The sequence below is a fragment of the Pyrgilauda ruficollis genome, unplaced genomic scaffold (assembly GCF_017590135.1).
Source record: "Pyrgilauda ruficollis isolate IOZ18807 unplaced genomic scaffold, ASM1759013v1 scaffold10, whole genome shotgun sequence".
In the NCBI taxonomy this organism is placed as follows: Eukaryota; Metazoa; Chordata; class Aves; order Passeriformes; family Passeridae; genus Pyrgilauda; species Pyrgilauda ruficollis.
Window position 1 is genome coordinate 8916970 of NW_024508101.1, and position 16041 is coordinate 8933010.

General features: G+C 63.6%; 3 protein-coding genes across 4 annotated transcripts; all 3 read right to left on the reverse strand.

Moving 5' to 3' along the window:
• Positions 1–759: 759 nt before the first annotated feature.
• Positions 760–6937, reverse strand: QARS1 (glutaminyl-tRNA synthetase 1). The gene is made up of 24 exons (XM_041465600.1): positions 6759–6937; positions 6260–6407; positions 6077–6186; positions 5896–5971; positions 5574–5638; positions 5313–5366; positions 5058–5115; positions 4903–4974; positions 4648–4733; positions 4346–4432; positions 4154–4253; positions 3955–4033; positions 3724–3832; positions 3512–3642; positions 3293–3385; positions 3028–3165; positions 2867–2954; positions 2646–2789; positions 2470–2574; positions 2029–2121; positions 1634–1761; positions 1375–1441; positions 1048–1173; positions 760–945 (listed from the first exon to the last, which is right to left on the reverse strand). The coding sequence occupies exons 1-24, from the start codon at positions 6903–6905 to the stop codon at positions 895–897; spliced, it is 2355 nt and encodes a 784-aa protein (XP_041321534.1). The 5' UTR covers positions 6906–6937; the 3' UTR covers positions 760–894.
• An 837-nt stretch (positions 6938–7774) lies between these two features.
• LOC121349519 (epidermal differentiation-specific protein-like) lies at positions 7775–10327 on the reverse strand. The gene has a single exon (XM_041460052.1). The coding sequence runs from the start codon at positions 9018–9020 to the stop codon at positions 7962–7964; it is 1059 nt and encodes a 352-aa protein (XP_041315986.1). The 5' UTR covers positions 9021–10327; the 3' UTR covers positions 7775–7961.
• A 139-nt stretch (positions 10328–10466) lies between these two features.
• SLC6A8 (solute carrier family 6 member 8) lies at positions 10467–16035 on the reverse strand. Of its 2 annotated transcripts, none has more exons than XM_041460040.1 (14): positions 15972–16035; positions 15486–15704; positions 15003–15134; positions 14153–14426; positions 13944–14076; positions 13570–13704; positions 13375–13478; positions 13147–13271; positions 12955–13067; positions 12738–12875; positions 12345–12447; positions 12168–12268; positions 11799–11969; positions 10467–10976 (listed from the first exon to the last, which is right to left on the reverse strand). In XM_041460040.1, exons 2-14 carry the CDS (start codon positions 15571–15573, stop codon positions 10845–10847), a joined length of 1749 nt encoding a protein of 582 aa, XP_041315974.1. In that variant the 5' UTR covers positions 15574–15704; positions 15972–16035; the 3' UTR covers positions 10467–10844. The 2 variants fall into 2 exon arrangements, with proteins under 2 accessions (XP_041315974.1, XP_041315965.1); XM_041460031.1 differs by having other exon boundaries at positions 15486–15608; positions 15972–16031.
• Between the last annotated feature and the right edge of the window lie 6 nt (positions 16036–16041).

The following is a 16041-nucleotide window of genomic DNA, read 5'->3' on the forward strand; positions in this document are numbered from 1 at the left end:
ACCCCGGCGCACGGGCGCCCGGGGAAGGGCGCTGAGGCTTCTGCGGCCTGTACCGGAGGGGCTGCGCCCTGCCCCGGGCGGCACCGCGGAGCGAAGTGTCGCCATGGAGGCGGAGAACGCCCCGCGGGACCGTGCCGGGTCTGCTTTAACGGGCCCGTGTGCTCGGCGCGGCCTCCCCAGCCCCGGCCGCGCTTAAGGTGGCCCGTGGGGCCGGGTAGGGTCTCCCTGCACTTGCTTCACCTCCAGGGGCACAGGCACGGAGCTCATGACACGGGGGTCATGCCAGTTCCGCGGGGACACCCCTCTGACCCCCAGCCCGGGGCCGAGCAGGGACCACCTCACTCGAGTCCACCTTAAGGGGGGAGGGCGCTGCGGCGGTGTTTGTACACAGTGTGCGCGCCCTGCTGCACCCACCGGTCCTGCCTGCACCCCCTGGGCCCTGCTGCACCCACCGATGCTGCCTGCGCCCCCTGGGCCCTGCTGCACCCACCGATCCTGCCTGCACCCCCTGGGCCCTCCAGAGACACCTCTCCATTCCACCCCAACACCCTTGACCCCAGTCCAGCCTCATGGTGCTGGCTGGGGCAGCTGCAGCTCCCGTGGGGTCGCATCAGTGCTACACAGCACATAGGAGCAGAGCCTGTGCCCCCAGAACAAGGGAGAATCCCCACACACACCCCACCAAGCCAAGGCTCATCAGGGGGCACAAACAGGAGACCACCCCAGCACCCCAAGACTGAGCAGAACAGGAGGCAGGGACAGGGCTGGGTTCTCCGTTTATTGAGGCGATGCTGTGGGGCACCCCAGGGGACTGCACCAAGGCACGGTGGCACTGGGGGTGTGCAAGGACCCCCAAGGAAGCAACACCACGGTGGTGTAGCAGCAGCGGGTCCCTCAGGCCTTGCCAGGGTCCTCCTTGAGCGTCACTGTCCGGTTGAACACCATCTGGAGAGAAACACAGGATCTGCTCAGAGCCCCATGGCGGGCAGGGGGTGCTTGCACAAGTGTGTGCAGGCTGCCCCACTGCCCCCACCCCACAGAGCTCACCTTCCCCTCCTCACTGTCAGGATCCACAGAGAAGTAGCCCAGGCGCTCAAACTGGAACTTGTCAAAGGGTCGAGCGGAGTGGACAGAGCTGTCGACCAGGGCATTGTGCACCACACGCAGGGAGTCCTGGCAGGGGGGACAGCTCAGCCAGCATCCCTACCTTCTGTCCTCTCCACAGCCCAGCTCCCCCCAGTTCTTCTTCCCCTTGAGACACAGTAAGGCCTTGCCCCAGGAGGGGTAGGGTGTACATGGAAGTGGGTGCCTCAGTGGCGCAGGAGGTCCCCACTTCCCCCTGAGCCCATAAACTCAGCTGCTACCACTACTCACAGGGTTAAGGTCACTCAGAAAGCCACCAGGTACCTCTGATGGGTCCTCAGGATTTTTGTGCAAAAACCTGCCATGAGATAAGAGGCTTATCCCAAAGCTGCCAAATGAGGGGACATGGTGCCACTCATGGGACCCCACAGCATCATCTTCCCCACCAAAGGTCTGGGCAGACCCCAGCAGGGCATGCTGCTGTACAGCTGTGCTGCTGCTCCAGCACTGCTGAGCTTGTGCTGGCCTCGGCTGGCAGCCAGATACTCACAGCCGCTCGTAGAGCCGCACTTCACAGGCCAGTGGCACCGACACCCAGTGGATGAAAGCCTTGGGCTTTTCTGCCACATCCGACTTGGTGCAGGTGACCTCCAGCTCAATGACACGCCCACTGACATCCTGAGGGAGAGGAGATGAGCTAAGCTGTCAGGCTTATCCCATATGGCAGCCCCAGGGCTGAACCCCCAGCCCCACAGCTCGGGGACACCTTGTTCCCCAGTGTGAGGCACAGGGCAGGCAGAGAGCAGCCACACAGCAGCCTGAGCCCTCACTGTGTGCAGAGCAGCCAGCATGATATGACCATCGCTGTTCTTCCCTGCTGGGGCATGGCCATGTCCTGACATTCCACAGCCCAACCTCACGTCACCAGTGCCCACAGCCACGCACCTTGATGACATTCTGGACGGTGATGACGTAGCCAGTGTGGCGCAGCCCCACCGGTTGCCCGGGGGCCAGGCGCTTGTAGCCCTTGTCTGCCTCCTGTAAGAGAGTTCACGGCTGCATGCGGGGTCCCAGCATGGCCAGCAGGCCCCCGCTCTAGTGTGTCTCTCTGCCATCCCAGGGCTGTTTGAACTCCCATGTTGCTGTGGGACGTTCTCGCAGACAGGCCAGGTTGAGAACCATTGGTTGGACAAGTCCTGGCCAGGCTCAAGGCAGCATTTGCCCAGTGCCCATCAGAGCTGCTGGCCCATTTGGGAGTCACAGTCAGGTGCTCAACACCCGCCTGTGACCTCTGTGTGCAGCACCAACACAACTTCCAGGGCTGCCAGGTATAGCTCCAGGAGTGAGGGTAGTATAGTCCAGTATAGTCCAGTGGGCCTGGCTTACCTCCCTGAAGTCTGTCTCCTCAATGTAGATGGTCTGGTGGAAGGGCACTTTGTGAAAACCACGGCTCTCATCGGCTGGAAAGTTGGGCACAAGGACCTCCAGTGCCTGGGGAGAAAGAGGGCTTGAATGCTGATCTCAAGGAATGCCACTCCCACAACAGCCCACGACAGTCTCACCTTTGGAGCAGGGAAGTTTGTGATGGTGACCTTGAGGGGTTCCAGGACAGCCATGGCACGGGGCGCCTGCTCATTCAGCACCTCCCGGGCACAAGCCTCCAGCAGATGCGGCTCCATTGTCGCCTGGGCCACTGTCACACCAACCTGAGGAACAGCATGCTGTGACCATGCTGGCCAGGGGATGCAGCCATCTGCCCTGTCCCATCCTTCCCAAAGCCTACCCGTGCACAGAAGTTGTTGATGGCCTCGGGGGGGAAGCCTCGCCGGCGCAGGGCTGTCAGCGTGAAGAGACGCGGGTCATCCCAGTCCCTGCGGAAACACGGGTGTGACAACCAGGCGTGCTCTGGCTGAGCCCCATCATGGCAGCTGGCCCTGCTCCTACCTCACAGCACCCGTCTCCACCAGCCGGATGATCTTTCTCTTGGAGACGACGGTGTAGAGCAGGTTCAGGCGCCCATATTCCCACTGCACAGGGCAGTAAACATCCAGAGCGTTGCATAGCCAGAAGTAGGAGGAGCGCCTGCAGGGGAGGTACAGGCACAGCCCAGCTCAGCCATATGGACACACTCTCCCCCAGCACTATGGCAGCCACCAGATGCTGCTCCCAGGATAGCTCAGCCCTGGGCCATGCCATGCATGGTGCTCACCTGGCCTGGAACTCCTTGGTGCAGAGGGAGTGCGTGATGTGCTCGATGGAGTCGCAGAGGCAGTGTGTGTAGTCGTACGTGGGGTAGATGCACCTGCAAGGCACATGCAGTCAGCTCAGGGCAGAGCATGGTGCTGTTTCACTCCTGATACCTCCTCACTACCAGGAAATCCAGACCCACCCCCACCACATGTGTCAGGACATGGCAGGCCCTCCCTACCACTTGTCCCCAGTGCGGTGGTGTGGAGTGAACTTGACACGGTAGGCAACGGGATCCATCTTCCCATCCTCCATCACCAGCTTCATCCTCAGCGTGGCTTCCCCCTCCCCAAACTTGCCCTTTCTCATGTCCTATGGAGACAGGGGAAGCTGTCAGCTGAGCCACAGAACCAGAGCCCACAGGCACGCAGCATCTGCCCCAGCCAGGAGTACCTCAAAGAGCAGGAGTGACTCCTCCACAGGCCGGTCCCGCCACGGCGAGGGTGGTGGGTTGTGACCCTTGATCTCCTCAACCTTCTGATGGCAGACATATGCCTGACCCCTACGGAGAGGAAATGCCATCACCAGACTTGAGTGACCCATCCCCTGGGCAAGGGGGAGCCCTGACCACGGTGCAGGATATCAACACCAGCCCGGCACATTCCTACTGCCCCACGTGCTCACCTGCGGATGAGCTCCAGGGCCCAGGTGTAGAGCTGGTCAAAGTAATCCGAGGCATGTGTCACTGCATAAGGCTGGTAGCCTGTGGGGATGGGTGAGATGCAACAGGTTGGAGGAACCCCAAAGGTCCAGCTGCAAGACCTGAATGCAGGGGTGTCCCTGGCACCTGCCTTGATCCTGCCCTCCCCATGCCCAGCCATACCCAGCCACTCCACCATCTCCCGGATGGCTGTGAAGTACTTCTCCTCCTCCTTCTCGGGGTTGGTGTCGTCATAGCGCAAGAAGCACACGCCACCATTGGCCTGGGGATGAAGACATAGTGAGTTGCTCTCTGAGGGACCAGCAGCCAAGCAGCAGGGAAAGGCAGGAGCCAGGGTGGCTTGGTGCTTTTTACCTTGGCATAGCCAAAGTTGAAGTTGATGGCCTTGGCATGGCCAATGTGCAGGATCCCGTTAGGTTCAGGAGGGAAGCGTGTCCGTACCTGAAGAGGCAAAGGGAACACCTCTCTCCTTCAGCAGGAGGTTTTTACCTTCCCTGACAGCAGTGACACTGACACGAGCCCCTGGCAATCCCGCAGAGCACCCTGTGCTGTGTGGGTGCTGCCTCTGCTGTGCCCCCTGTGAGCTGCATGTTCCCCACCCTCCCCAGCTGTGTCACTCTCACATGGAACCGCTGGGCTGTGGGATATGGCCTCACCTGCCCACCCGTGATTGCCAGGTGCTGCTTCAGCAGGGCCATCGTGTTGGGCGTCACCACGTAGCCCTCAGTCTTGTAGTTCTCTCCTGCAGGCAGAGGATGCTCAGGGCTGCAGCACTGCCCTAACCATGCCAAGCCCAGCAGCCAGGGGGGAAGGACACAGGACCTGTCCAGTCCTCTGCAGCACAGAGAGCTGGCACCAGGCACAGAGCCAGTGGAGTGGCCCCACATATGGCAGCAGCACCTTGCTCTTACCTGGCTTGTGGAACTTCAGGGCCTCTCCTCTCAGCTGCTCCAGCAGTGACTGTGTTTCTGTGCCCATGTCACCTGCAGGGAGATACTGCTGAGCTCCCAGCTCGGAAGCAGGTCTAGCAGGAACTAAAGGGCTGGGGAAGAGGATGGTCTCTTACCGTTCTCCACCACAGCCACCTTCTGTTTCTCTGCTGGGGCCAGACGGGCCTTTGCCACCTGCAGAGACCAGCACAGCACGCTGAGTGCCCAGCTGTAGCACATACCTTCCCCTCCTGACCCAGCCTGCTGGCCCCACCACTCCCTCTAGACCTGTACCCATGGTGGCAGCTCAGGCCAGAGCAGCTATTTGGGATCCTGCTGGGACACTTTGCAAGAAAATATCATCCAAGTCTACAGCATCCCCTTCTCCTTACCTTTGGTTTCTTTTCCAGATCAGCTTCTGTCTTTGGCCCAAGCAAATGCAGCACCTGAAGAAGAGTGACACAGCCAGGAGTCAAAAAGGCTCCTGGACTAGGTGTGTCCTAGTGTCCTGTCCAGCCCTCACCCCGCTCACCCTGCCTGCACCGAGATGTGGCAGGCTGTCCCCAGCGCTGGGCCCTCTAGGGGACTGGCTGACAGATCCTACACCAGCCAGGAGACCACAGCAGCACCTGACACAGTAACCTCACACCCACCTGAAGGTCCACCTCGTTCTTGATGGTCTTCCCATCTGCCCACCGCAGCTGGCTCCGTGCCTCCCCTGCAGACAGGGCACACCGTGGGCAAGTGGCAGGGCCCAAGCCCGGGGGAGCTTCAGTGCCACACCCTTTGCCCCAGGGCTGTCCCTGTTGCTAGGCACTATGGCCCTGCCTGTGGGGGGATCTGGCAGGATGACATCTCCCCACGGCAAAGGGCTGGCTCTCAGGATTCAGGGGAGCACAGTGGCACTGGCAGTCAGGCACAGGGACATGACAGCCACCAGCAGCAGGCAGGGGCTGCCCCGATGTCACCACTCACCCATCAGCAGCCCCATGTTGAAGTGGTAGCGCTCTGCCAGCAGCTCTCCTCGGTGCTTGCTGATCACAGCCTCCACCTGGGAGCACCACAGGAACACCAGGGTGAGCGAGGCAGGCAGGAGCACAGCAGGAGCCAGTCCAGTGTCCCCGTGCTGTCTCCACAGGGTCACAGCCCCACTCACCGCTTCCTCAATCTGCTCGGGGGTGATGCAAACCCCCACACCACAAGCCCGCTCAAAGTCTGCCACGTCCAGGGGCTCCAAGGGGTGGCTCCTCACGTACTCCAGGGCAGCTGGGGACAGAGCAGGGATGAAGAGCAGGGCAACCGGGGCCGAGGCCGGGCGGGGGCCGGGGCTGCACGGTACCGCTGAGCTGCAGGTCGGTGAGGATCTCCCTGCGAGCGATGTAGCCGACGAGGAAGCCGAGGTGTTTCGGGTCCTTGAGGCGGGCGGCCGTGTTGTACAGAAGCGTCCCGGTGGCCTTGTCCAGCGCCGGGCCCAGCGCGCTCCGAGCCTGCCACCACCCCGGGGAGCGTCAGGGCAGGAGCGGGGCCCGAGCCCCGGCGAACCGGCGGCACCGGGGGCAGAGCGGGACAGGGGAGCGCCAAGGGCCGAGGCCGCTCGGCGGGGTGGGGAGCAGGCGAAGCCGGGGGTCCCGGGAAGGCTGGGGTCGAGGGGCTGACAGCGGGACCACGGTGCCAATGTACCCGGGTGACATCGGAGATCGGGTTACCGAGTCCCGGGGGTGGCACCGATACCGGGGTAGCGAGTTCCCTGGGTGGCCGGGTCCCCAGGTGACATCGGGGTGACGGGGTACTGGAGATCGAGGACCGGGGACCAGGGTGCGGGCCAGCGGCGGACGCACCTGCAGCACAGCCTGGCGCAGCAGCGCGCTGAGTGCCCCGTTGCGTAGCGTCTCCCGCGCCTTGGCCTCGCTGAGGCCGATGCCCGTGAACAGCCCCAGCGCTTCCTCCGCCTCCTCCGCCGCCATCACTGCCGCCGCCGCCGCCATGCTGCCGCCTCCGCCCGGGGGCGGGTCCGTGCCCACCCAACCGGCAGTGAGAGCGCTCCGTCCCGGCCAATGGGAGAAGAGGGACCGGCGCGGGCCGGGCCAATAGGCGCGCGGGAGGCGGGCTCAGCTTGCGGGCCGTTGCATCATTTAAAGAGCCCGGCGGCGGCAGCGGCCACGTGGGGGGCGGTGCTGGAGGCGGGCCCGGGGCGGTGCAGTGTCCGCCCCCGGCTCCCGGCGCTTTGTGCTCCGCGGCTGATGCCCGCACCTACGGTGTGCCCTGTGCCTCCCGCCTGCCCCACGGTCCCGGGCCCTGCGACGAGCCCGTGGGGATGCACTTGCCCAAGGTCCTGGGGTGGAGAGCGCGTCGCGGTGGCTGCTTCAGCACGGTGTATGCGGGGCCAGGCCGGCTCGGCGTCCCCGGCTCCCCCAGATCGTGCGTGGTCGCTTGGCCCTGCCAACCCAGTGTCCGCCCTCTTCCCTCCTCCCCTGTCCCCCTCGCTGCCCTAGTACACCCCTCATCCCAGTGTCCCCAGGCTTCCCTAGGCCGGTGGAACTTTGGCTGCCTCAGCCCAGTGTCCTCTTGCCTCCCCGCCCCGTCTGATGTCTTGTCCAGTCTGGTGTCCCCAGCTTTCCCTTTGCCCTGCCAGCTTCTCCAGCCTGGTATTCTCTAGCTCTTCCGGCCCGGTGCCTCCCCAGCCCAATGTCCTCCACAAGCCCACGTTTTCTGCCTCAGCCTGGGAGTCCCTGCCCCAACCCGATATTCCCACCCTCAGCTTGGTGTCTCCTCTGAGCTCAGTGCCCCGCTAGCGCAGTGTCCCATCCATCCTACTCCCACCTCAGCCCGAGCAGCAGCAGACTCGAGTGGTTGTGGAAGGGGGTTTATTGGAAATACTGTGTGGGAGGAGGCACCAGCAGGTCCTGCCACCCAGAGCCACCGGACACAACCAGACAAGGCAGGTCCTGGCTCCTCCATGGGTGGGTGCTGGAGTCAACGCTGCTGTCACAGTGAGTCCCACACCACGGAGGGGACAGCCATTGCTTAGCACTGGCACAGAACTATAGTTCCATCTTGGTGCCAGGCACTGTGTGTGTCCCCTTGGTGGCTGCCTGCTCCCTGCCCGTAGCTGGCAGTGGCTTTAAGCTGTAGCGGGCACTGACATTGGTACCTGAGACGCTGCGGTACTCGCCCATCTCCGTACGAACGCTCTCATTCTGGGTGATGGTGAGCAGCACCGGGACGGAGAGCGTCACCTCCTTCCGAAGGACTTGGATGCTGAGCGCTGTGTGCGGGGGGATCTTGGCCGGCAGCTGCACCTCCACGCGCTGCCGGCGAGTGCTGCTTTCGCTGCGCCCTTTCTGCACCGTAAAGATGTTGGAGGCTTCCACGGTCAGCGTGAAGGAGAGCCCGGCTTTGAGGCTGGTGGCATTGCTGAAGTGGAAGCTCTGCCACAGCGTGGTGCCGTACTCCCGGCTGCTGCTGGCCGCCAGTGCCTGCTCCGACTCTGTCTCGTTCACCCCCTCAATCTCATCCACCAGCACCTCCCGCTCCTCCTCCACCCGCTTCTGTTCCCAGAGGAGACGTGCTGAGACCAGGGGCCGCCCAGGCCGTAGCGGGCGCAGGTGGGACAGCCGAGACTGAAAGTTCAGCTCCAGTTTGTAGTCAGCGAGATGCTCGCCGGGCCACGCCAGGCAGTGCCAGCCGCCCCGGCCGGGATGCTGGTAGAGCAGCCAGACGCCTCGCTGCACCATATGGGAGGCCACCCGGTCATTGAAGTACCCATACGCCAAGTTGGTCTCCTCTGTCACCACCTTGCAGGCGCCCTGGAAGTTGGGGTGCTCGTAGAGGGTGATCTGGGGGTCCCCCAGGTCATGGTGCACGAGGCGCAGTGCCGAGAAGCTGTTGGGCCGATCCACAGAGGGGTACTCGCCCTCCTCGAAGGCGTGCGGCTCCCCCTCGTATTTGGGGTCCGTGTAGGCAATCCATGGCTGCCCCTCCACCTTCAGGGAGGCGATGCAGTTCCCAAAATCCAGCTCGTGCAGGTCAGGCACGTCGCAGGTGAACTCTCGGCTCAGCCCCTCAAAGTTGGCACGCTCGTACACTGTGATCCGGTTCATGGTGCTGCGGGTGCCTGCCCCTGCGAGGGCACAACGTGGGCCACGTCCCCTCCTCTGGGGTCACGGGATGCTGCTGGAAACCCGCGAGGAAAGCCCAGCAAGCAAAGGCAAACCTCAGCACCCCTTTAACTCTTGTCCTCTGCCCTTCCTTTGCCCACCGCCACCTGGGCCCCGTGCTCTCACCGTCTGTGCTGGCAACACCCTGCAGCTGTGCCTTTTAGGAAGGGGTGGTGGGACCAGGGCGTGCTGCGGCACGAAGCAAAGGCGATGACAATGCTCGCCCCCGCACCCTGCGCCCAACCCTTGTCCCCACTTTGTGCTGGGCAGTCAGCCAGGCCCCGCACGGCGGTGGACACACTGGGATGCCAGCCGGTCCCACAGACCAGCCCTGCCGGAAAGTCCTGCCGTGCCCCAGGCACGTGAGGCTCTGTGCTGAAGAGTCACCGCCAATTATCAGTGATGCTTCCGCCCTGCCCGCGCTAATTACAGTGTGCATTGCCGGTGGGGCAGGAACTGCTGGCTCACCCCTCTAGGGTGAGAGGGCATCGTGGTGGGGCAAGCTGGCGCCCCAAAACAAGAGCCTCTGGAACCCTGGTGATCCCAGCAATTGGATAGGGACACCTGGCCTGGTGGCACTGCTCCAGCCCTGTCTCTGAGGATGGCTGGGGCAGATGGGAACACTTCTTCCCCCTTATCGCTGCATGGGGAGGCCAAGGCACTGCTGGGGTGGGATGCTGGGCACAGCAGGACACTGACATCAAACCAAGGCATTGGAAGGCAGCCACTCCAAGCACAGCATGCTGGTGGTTTCCTCCAGGCTCCATGCAGGTTCCCGTGGCATGAACTGGAGCTGGCCTCCCCAGGAGGCACAGGGCACGTGCACTCCCTAGCTGGCACCCCGCTGAAACAGGGCTCAGGCAGCTCACAGGTTCTGGGGCAAGGTTAAGCCTTTGACTTCTGGCTGCATGCCCAGAGGCTGCCTCCTCCACTTGTCCACACAGCACTCACCAGCCCACGGCTGCTCCCAAGGCACAGTGCATGGAGTGGGGAGCCAAAAGGCTGATACGAAAAGCTCCCAGTAGGGTACAGCTGGATCCCGTACAACCCACCCCTTGAGGACAGTCAAAACCCTCAAAGCCTCTGGGCTAAAATCTGCCTCTTGGAGCTGATAAGCAAGGCCAGCCCTTGGCTGCATGGGGTCCCCCAGTCCCACCAGGGTCTGGTACAGCCTGCAGGCACCCATATCCTATGGTGGAGAAGAATGGAGACCCCATTGCTCCAACAGCCTGCCCCCACAAATCACCCAAGAGAGGAATCCAGGTGTTCCTGAATTCTTGAACCCTATTCCCTTCAAACCTCTGTCCCCCAAAGGCCAGGGCCACCCACACCTCGCCCCTCAGTCGTCCGCTGCTGGTGCCCCACTTCCCCTGCCTGCAGTGCCAGGACTGCCAGGGTCTCCCAGTTTATTGCCAGATGTCGGGGCGGTTGGGGTTACACCAGACAAACGCTACGGGAAGCAGTTAGTGAGTGGGGGGCCGTGGGGGCCACGGGCAGGGGCCAGGGAAGGGCTGTCCCACTCATCCCCCAGCCGGCGGCCTCCCTGCCATTCCCCCGGGCTGCCACGCTCCCCCGCGCCGGGGACCCCTCCTGTGCCCCGTGGCTGCCCTGGCTCCGTGGCCCCCAGCACCCCCCAGCTCGCTGTGTTCTCCCCCCTGCAGCGAGGCCGGCAGCCAGGGCGGCGCGGGGGGCACGGGGCAGCGTGGGTGGGAGGCGGTGCTGGCATTATTGCTATGGCGGGCGGGAGCAGCGCGACCCTCCCCACGCTCAGATCACAGTCTCGAAGAGCGTCGCCTTCTCCTTGGGGGGCTCTGGGGCCAGCAGCTTGGCTTCTGCCTCTGGCGTCAGGTACTCCAGGTGGTGTTGGCCCCAGATTGGAGTGGTCAGGAGCTGCCAGCGCTGTGGGGACATGGCGTCAGCACCCAGGGACAACAGCACTGGGACTGCCTGGACCCAGCTTGGTGAATTCCGCGCAATGCACAGGGATAGGAAAGGGACGGGATTTGGATGGGGGTGGAGGTGAGACTGGGACAGGAAAAGGATTGAAATGGGATTGAGAAAGGGACAGAGATTGCATGAGCAAGGGATGGGACTGAGACACTGACAGGATTAAGACAGTGATGTCATCGAGGATAGGGTTTGGGTGAGGCTGGAAGTGAGACAGCAGTGAGGATAGGAATCTGATAGGAGTGAGAGCAATGAAGACAGGACTTGGATCGGGGTGAGCTTAGGATGGGAGAAAAGACTAAACGAGATTGAGAGAGGGACAGGAATCGCAAGGAGACAGTGATGGGGACATGCACAGGATCTGGCTGTGATAGGGATAGGACTGAGACACTGATGTAAGCATCAGGGGGAATCAGGTAAGATTGGGAATGAGACAGCAATGGAGACAGGGATAGGATTTGGGTGGGAGTGAGACAATGGGGACAGGCACATTATTTGGATGGGAACGAGACAGTGATGAAAACAGGGATTGGACCTGGCTGTGGATAGGACTGTGATGGTAATATGGATAGTGGTGGGATTTGAATGGGAATCAGACAGTGATAAAGACAGGATGGGATCTGATGGTGGATGAGACTGAGACAGCAATGTGGATGGTGGAATTTGAATGAGGCCGGGACTGGGCCAGGACGAGGACTAAGGAGGGGACAGCCATGGATGGCTGAGAATGGGGTGGGGACAGAGGCAGGAGTGATCCCGCTGCACTGCCCTCACCTCGCGCAAGGAGCCTTTGCAGCGCAGGAGCTTGTAGATAACAGTGCAGGGGATGCAGAGCATGGAGGAGAGTGCCAGGACCCAGCCGATGGCTTCCCCCCACCACGGGTACACGTATGTCTTATTGTATGTCAGCGGCTTGTAGTTCACCACGTGGAACACAAAGATGCCCTGGGTGGAGAGAGGCAGGTGAGGTCCCGCGGGTCCCCACCCCCGCCGCGGGTCACCGCCGCTGCCCCCGAGCCGCGCGCTGGCCTCACGACAGCGACACGCGTGTGCCCACAGCGGCCGCCGGGGGGCGCTCGGTGCCCGCGGCACAGCCCGGGGCGGTGGCACACGCGTGTCCCCACGCGCGGTGGCCTCGCTCACCACGCAGACCAGCGGTGTCACCACAGCCCAGCACCACTTCATGACGGGCAGGGGCCGGTAGCCGATCATACGGGCCACATCGTCCATGAAGCGGTCGGCACCTGTGGGGAGGAGGGCGTCAGCTGGGACACTTGTGTCCCACCTTGTGTCCCCCTCCCCGTGTCCCCCTGGCCTCACCATAGACCCAGGCAATGACCACGCACTCCCAGAACGCCTGCCACAGCAACGTGATCCCGCTGGCCGAGTAGTTGTCGAAGAGCTGGAATACGTACATGCCGCCCTGCCAGGAAGGTGCCCGTGTCACCAGCATTGTGCTGGCTGTCCCGCTGGCCACCACACTGGCAAATCAGCCTTGCCAGCACCGGTACCCCGCCTGGCAGGGACACCTGCATGCCATGGGCACCCTGCTCCCACAGCACCCCTACGCCATAGGCAGCTCCACTGACACGAGGGTGGCAGCCCCAGTGAGCTCCCACCCCACAGTGGGCTCTCATGGGAGGAGATGCCTCAGGAATAGGCACAGGTGGCCGGTGTGGGGCTGGCTGGCAGTGTCCCTGCTGTGTCCCCCACCTGTGTGACCATGGAGAGGTCAATGAGGCAGCAGATGATGCAGCAGAGCGCAGCGGTGAGCTCACGGCGCAGCGAGCCAGCCCCCGGCTGGGGGAACAGGTCCAGGATGCCCGTGATGAAACCCTCCACACCGACAAACTGTGGCACAAAGCAGGGCTCAGTGGGGACGTGCCAGCCATCCTCTCCCTGTTCCCCATCTCCCCGGTTGCCACAGCACCTGGCTGTCCAGCCCCAGCACGAGAAGCATGATGAAAAAGAGCGTGGCCCACAGTGGGGACAAGGGCATCAGTGTCACAGCTTTGGGGTAGGCGATGAAAGCCAGCCCGGGACCTGCAGGAGAGTGGGGTCAGAGATGCCACTCGAGGAGTGACACAGAAGACACAGTTGGCACCCACCATCCATCACTTACCAGACTCGGCCACCATGGAGATGTCCACGCCTTGCTCAGAGGCCATGAAGCCGAGCACGGAGAAGACAACAAAGCCGGCAAAGAAGCTGGTGCAGCTGTTGATCACAGCCAGGATGTAGGCATCCCTGTGGGCACAGCATCTGAGGAAGTGCTGGGGGGCACCGGGGGACACACCAGGGAGTCACTGGGACACACCAGGCGGCCTGCCTGCAGCTGGCACAGCCCTACCTGTAGCAGTTGTTGTGGAAGCGGTTGTAGCTGCCCAGTGCGGTCAGGGCACCCAGCCCGATGGCGTAGGAGAAGAACACCTGGGTGCCAGCATCAATCCAGACCTGGGGTGTGAGGGAGGATGTCCCGGGGTGATGGGGGTGCCAGGGCGTTGGCTAGCACCCAGCTCCCTGCTGCTCTCCCCGCTGCCCTCACCTGCGCCTCAACCAGCTTGGACCAGTCAGGTTTCAGGTAGTAGATGATGCCACCCAGCGCGCCGGGCAGTGTTACTCCGTGGACCAGCAGGAGGATGAGGACCACATATGGGAAGAGCGCCGTGAAGTAGACAATCTGAAGAGCAGTGGGTGGCCATGAGACCCCCCAGGCCAGGGCTCTCTGTCACGTGCCACAGGTGTCCCAGCAGGACCAGAGCTTGGGAATGTCCCCAGCAGCTGGAAGCACCTCCTGGACAGATGTGAGACACGGGCCTCCCACCCCTGTGGGCTATGGCACAGGAGGGCAGGAGCCACCAGTGCCATGTGTTCTCTCATGCCAGTAGCCCTGATGCATACTCCCCCTGCCAGCATTACCTTCCCAGTCGACTTGACACCCTTCCAGATGCAGAAGTAGACAACGATCCAGGTGGTAAGCAAGCAGAGGATCATCTGCCAGTTCATCTCCCCTGGCTCGCTGAGTCCCCCAGAGAGACGCAGCACCTTGTTCCTGCAGAGTGGGGCTGTGCTGAGCGCCAGCATGACACCCCCAGCCCCAGAGAACACCCACTGGTTCCCACACTCACTCCCAAAACTCAATGACAGGTGAGCGCTTGTTGGTCATGTTGGTGCAGCTGAAGTTGGAGGCCCAAGTGCTGGCAGTGGCATTAGTGCTGACATTTTGGCACAGGTCCAGGTTGAAGAGCTCCGTGCACTGCTCCGTGTTCCAGGAATGGCCACAGGTGGCCCAGGGCAGGGTGTCCGTCAGTGAATGCACCAGGTAAAAGAGCCCCCACACCAAGATCATGATGTAGTAGGAGTTGCAGAAGAAGACGATCACCATAGAGGCCAGGCCTAAACCTGTGGCATGGGGGGATCAGAGCCCGCAGGCACCTGTGGGCATCTGGCAGCCAGCATGGCGTGGGATACGGGATGTTGTAGGGATGGGGGAGGACAGAGGAGAACTGACAGGGACAGGACAGGGAAAGCTGGCAGCCCTGGACAGGACAGGGGAGGGCTGGTGGGAATGGGACAGGGAAGCTGGCAGCCCCAGGCAGGACAGGACAGGGTGGGGACAGCTGGCAGCATGGCACAGGACCAGGGGGGAGCCGGCAAGATACCTCTGGAGGTGGGGATCCAGCAGTTGCCCGGGATCCAGCAGCATGCAGGCAGGGAGCCACAGGGGCAGGCAAGGCAGGCAGGGCAGCAGGGAGTGCCATGGGGCACAGGTGCAGGCAGCTGCCATCCCTGGCCGCGGCAAAGGGCAGCAGTGGGACACGGGCAAGGTGCAGGGGAGCAGGCAGGGCGTGGGCAGGGTGCTGCCAGCCCCAGCAGGCTGCGTGCAGCCGAGGCACAGTCAGGGTGCCGGGGGCCCTGGCCAGGGTGCAGGGGCCGCGGAAAGGGTGTAGGCAGGGTGCGGGCAGGGCGCGGCATTACCCTTGAAGAGGGGGGCGATGTTCCAGGCGGCGATGCCCCCCTGCTTCATGAACTGTCCCAGAGCCACCTCCAAGAAGAAGATGGGGATGCCGCCCACGAAGACGATGAGCAGGTAGGGGATGAGGAAAACGCCTGGGGCCGGGGGCAGGGGGCCGGCTCAGCCGCCGCCGTCCCCCCGGCCCCCCCTTTCGCTCCCCCCCTTCCCCGCGCCGCCCGCCCGGACGCAGCGAATGGCAAAGGCGCCTCCGCGCCCTCCCCTTGCCGCGATGTAGGTCAGCACGGGCAGGTAGTGGGGGGCTCCCACGACCCCCCGCCCCGTGAGCGACTCCGGAACACCGCGGGGTGGCCCACGAGCCCCTGGAAGGCGCAGGGCGAGCTGACCCAGCGTGGGGTGACCCCCAGGCACGCACTCTGGGGCGGGAAGGGGGTGCTCCCCGCGCCGCGGGGCGCACCCTCGCGGCGTGGGGCGAGCACGAGGCTCACCTCCGCCGTTCTTGTAGCACAGGTAGGGGAAGCGCCAGACGTTGCCCAGCCCCACGGCGAAGCCCACGCAGGACATGATGAAATCCATCTGCCGGGTCCATGTCTCCCGTTCGGGGGCGGCCTCTTTGGGGGGACCAGGGGGTCGCACCAGTGGTGCCGTCACTGTTCGCTCCTCGCCCGCCGTGGGGGGCTCTGTGCCCTCCGCCCCGCCGGGGCCTTCTGCCGGGACGGGGGGAGTGGGGATGCCCACGCCGCCGTCACGCGCGCCCGTGGGGGCGCGGGGGGGAGGGAAGCACCTCCCCCCCCCGCGCGCCCCTCTCCGCGCGTAGGGGCGTGACGTCAGATGTCAGGCCGGCGCGTGACGTCACAATGCAGAGCGGTGACTCACCCCGCGGCGGCGGGAGGGGGCGCGCCGCGGTCGCGCGTGGCCGTGGGCCCCCCTCTCCCCCTCCCCAAGCTCATCCCTCCCCGGCGCTCCCCGCTTACCGGAGCCCGCGGGGGCAGCGGTGGCCGCGGTTGTGGCGGCGGCGGCGTCGCGTCGCGGGGCGTCGGGCGG

Bases quoted from the DNA above. Each gene is read 5' to 3' on its own strand.
- QARS1 (XM_041465600.1), bottom strand. From the start codon at position 6,905: ATGGCGGCGGCGGCGGCAGTGATGGCGGCGGAGGAGGCGGAGGAAGCG. The intron at 4,975-5,057 runs GTAAGAGACCAT...ATCTCCCTGCAG, and splicing joins GGTGGCTGTGGTGGAGAACG to GTGACATGGGCACAGAAACA. The intron at 4,254-4,345 runs GTAAAAAGCACC...CTTCATCCCCAG, and splicing joins TCAACTTTGGCTATGCCAAG to GCCAATGGTGGCGTGTGCTT.
- LOC121349519 (XM_041460052.1), bottom strand. From the start codon at position 9,020: ATGAACCGGATCACAGTGTACGAGCGTGCCAACTTTGAGGGGCTGAGC.
- SLC6A8 (XM_041460040.1), bottom strand. From the start codon at position 15,573: ATGGATTTCATCATGTCCTGCGTGGGCTTCGCCGTGGGGCTGGGCAAC. The intron at 14,427-15,002 runs GTAATGCCGCGC...CCCATGCCACAG, and splicing joins CATCGCCCCCCTCTTCAAGG to GTTTAGGCCTGGCCTCTATG. The intron at 14,077-14,152 runs GTGAGTGTGGGA...CCCACTCTGCAG, and splicing joins CCTGTCATTGAGTTTTGGGA to GAACAAGGTGCTGCGTCTCT.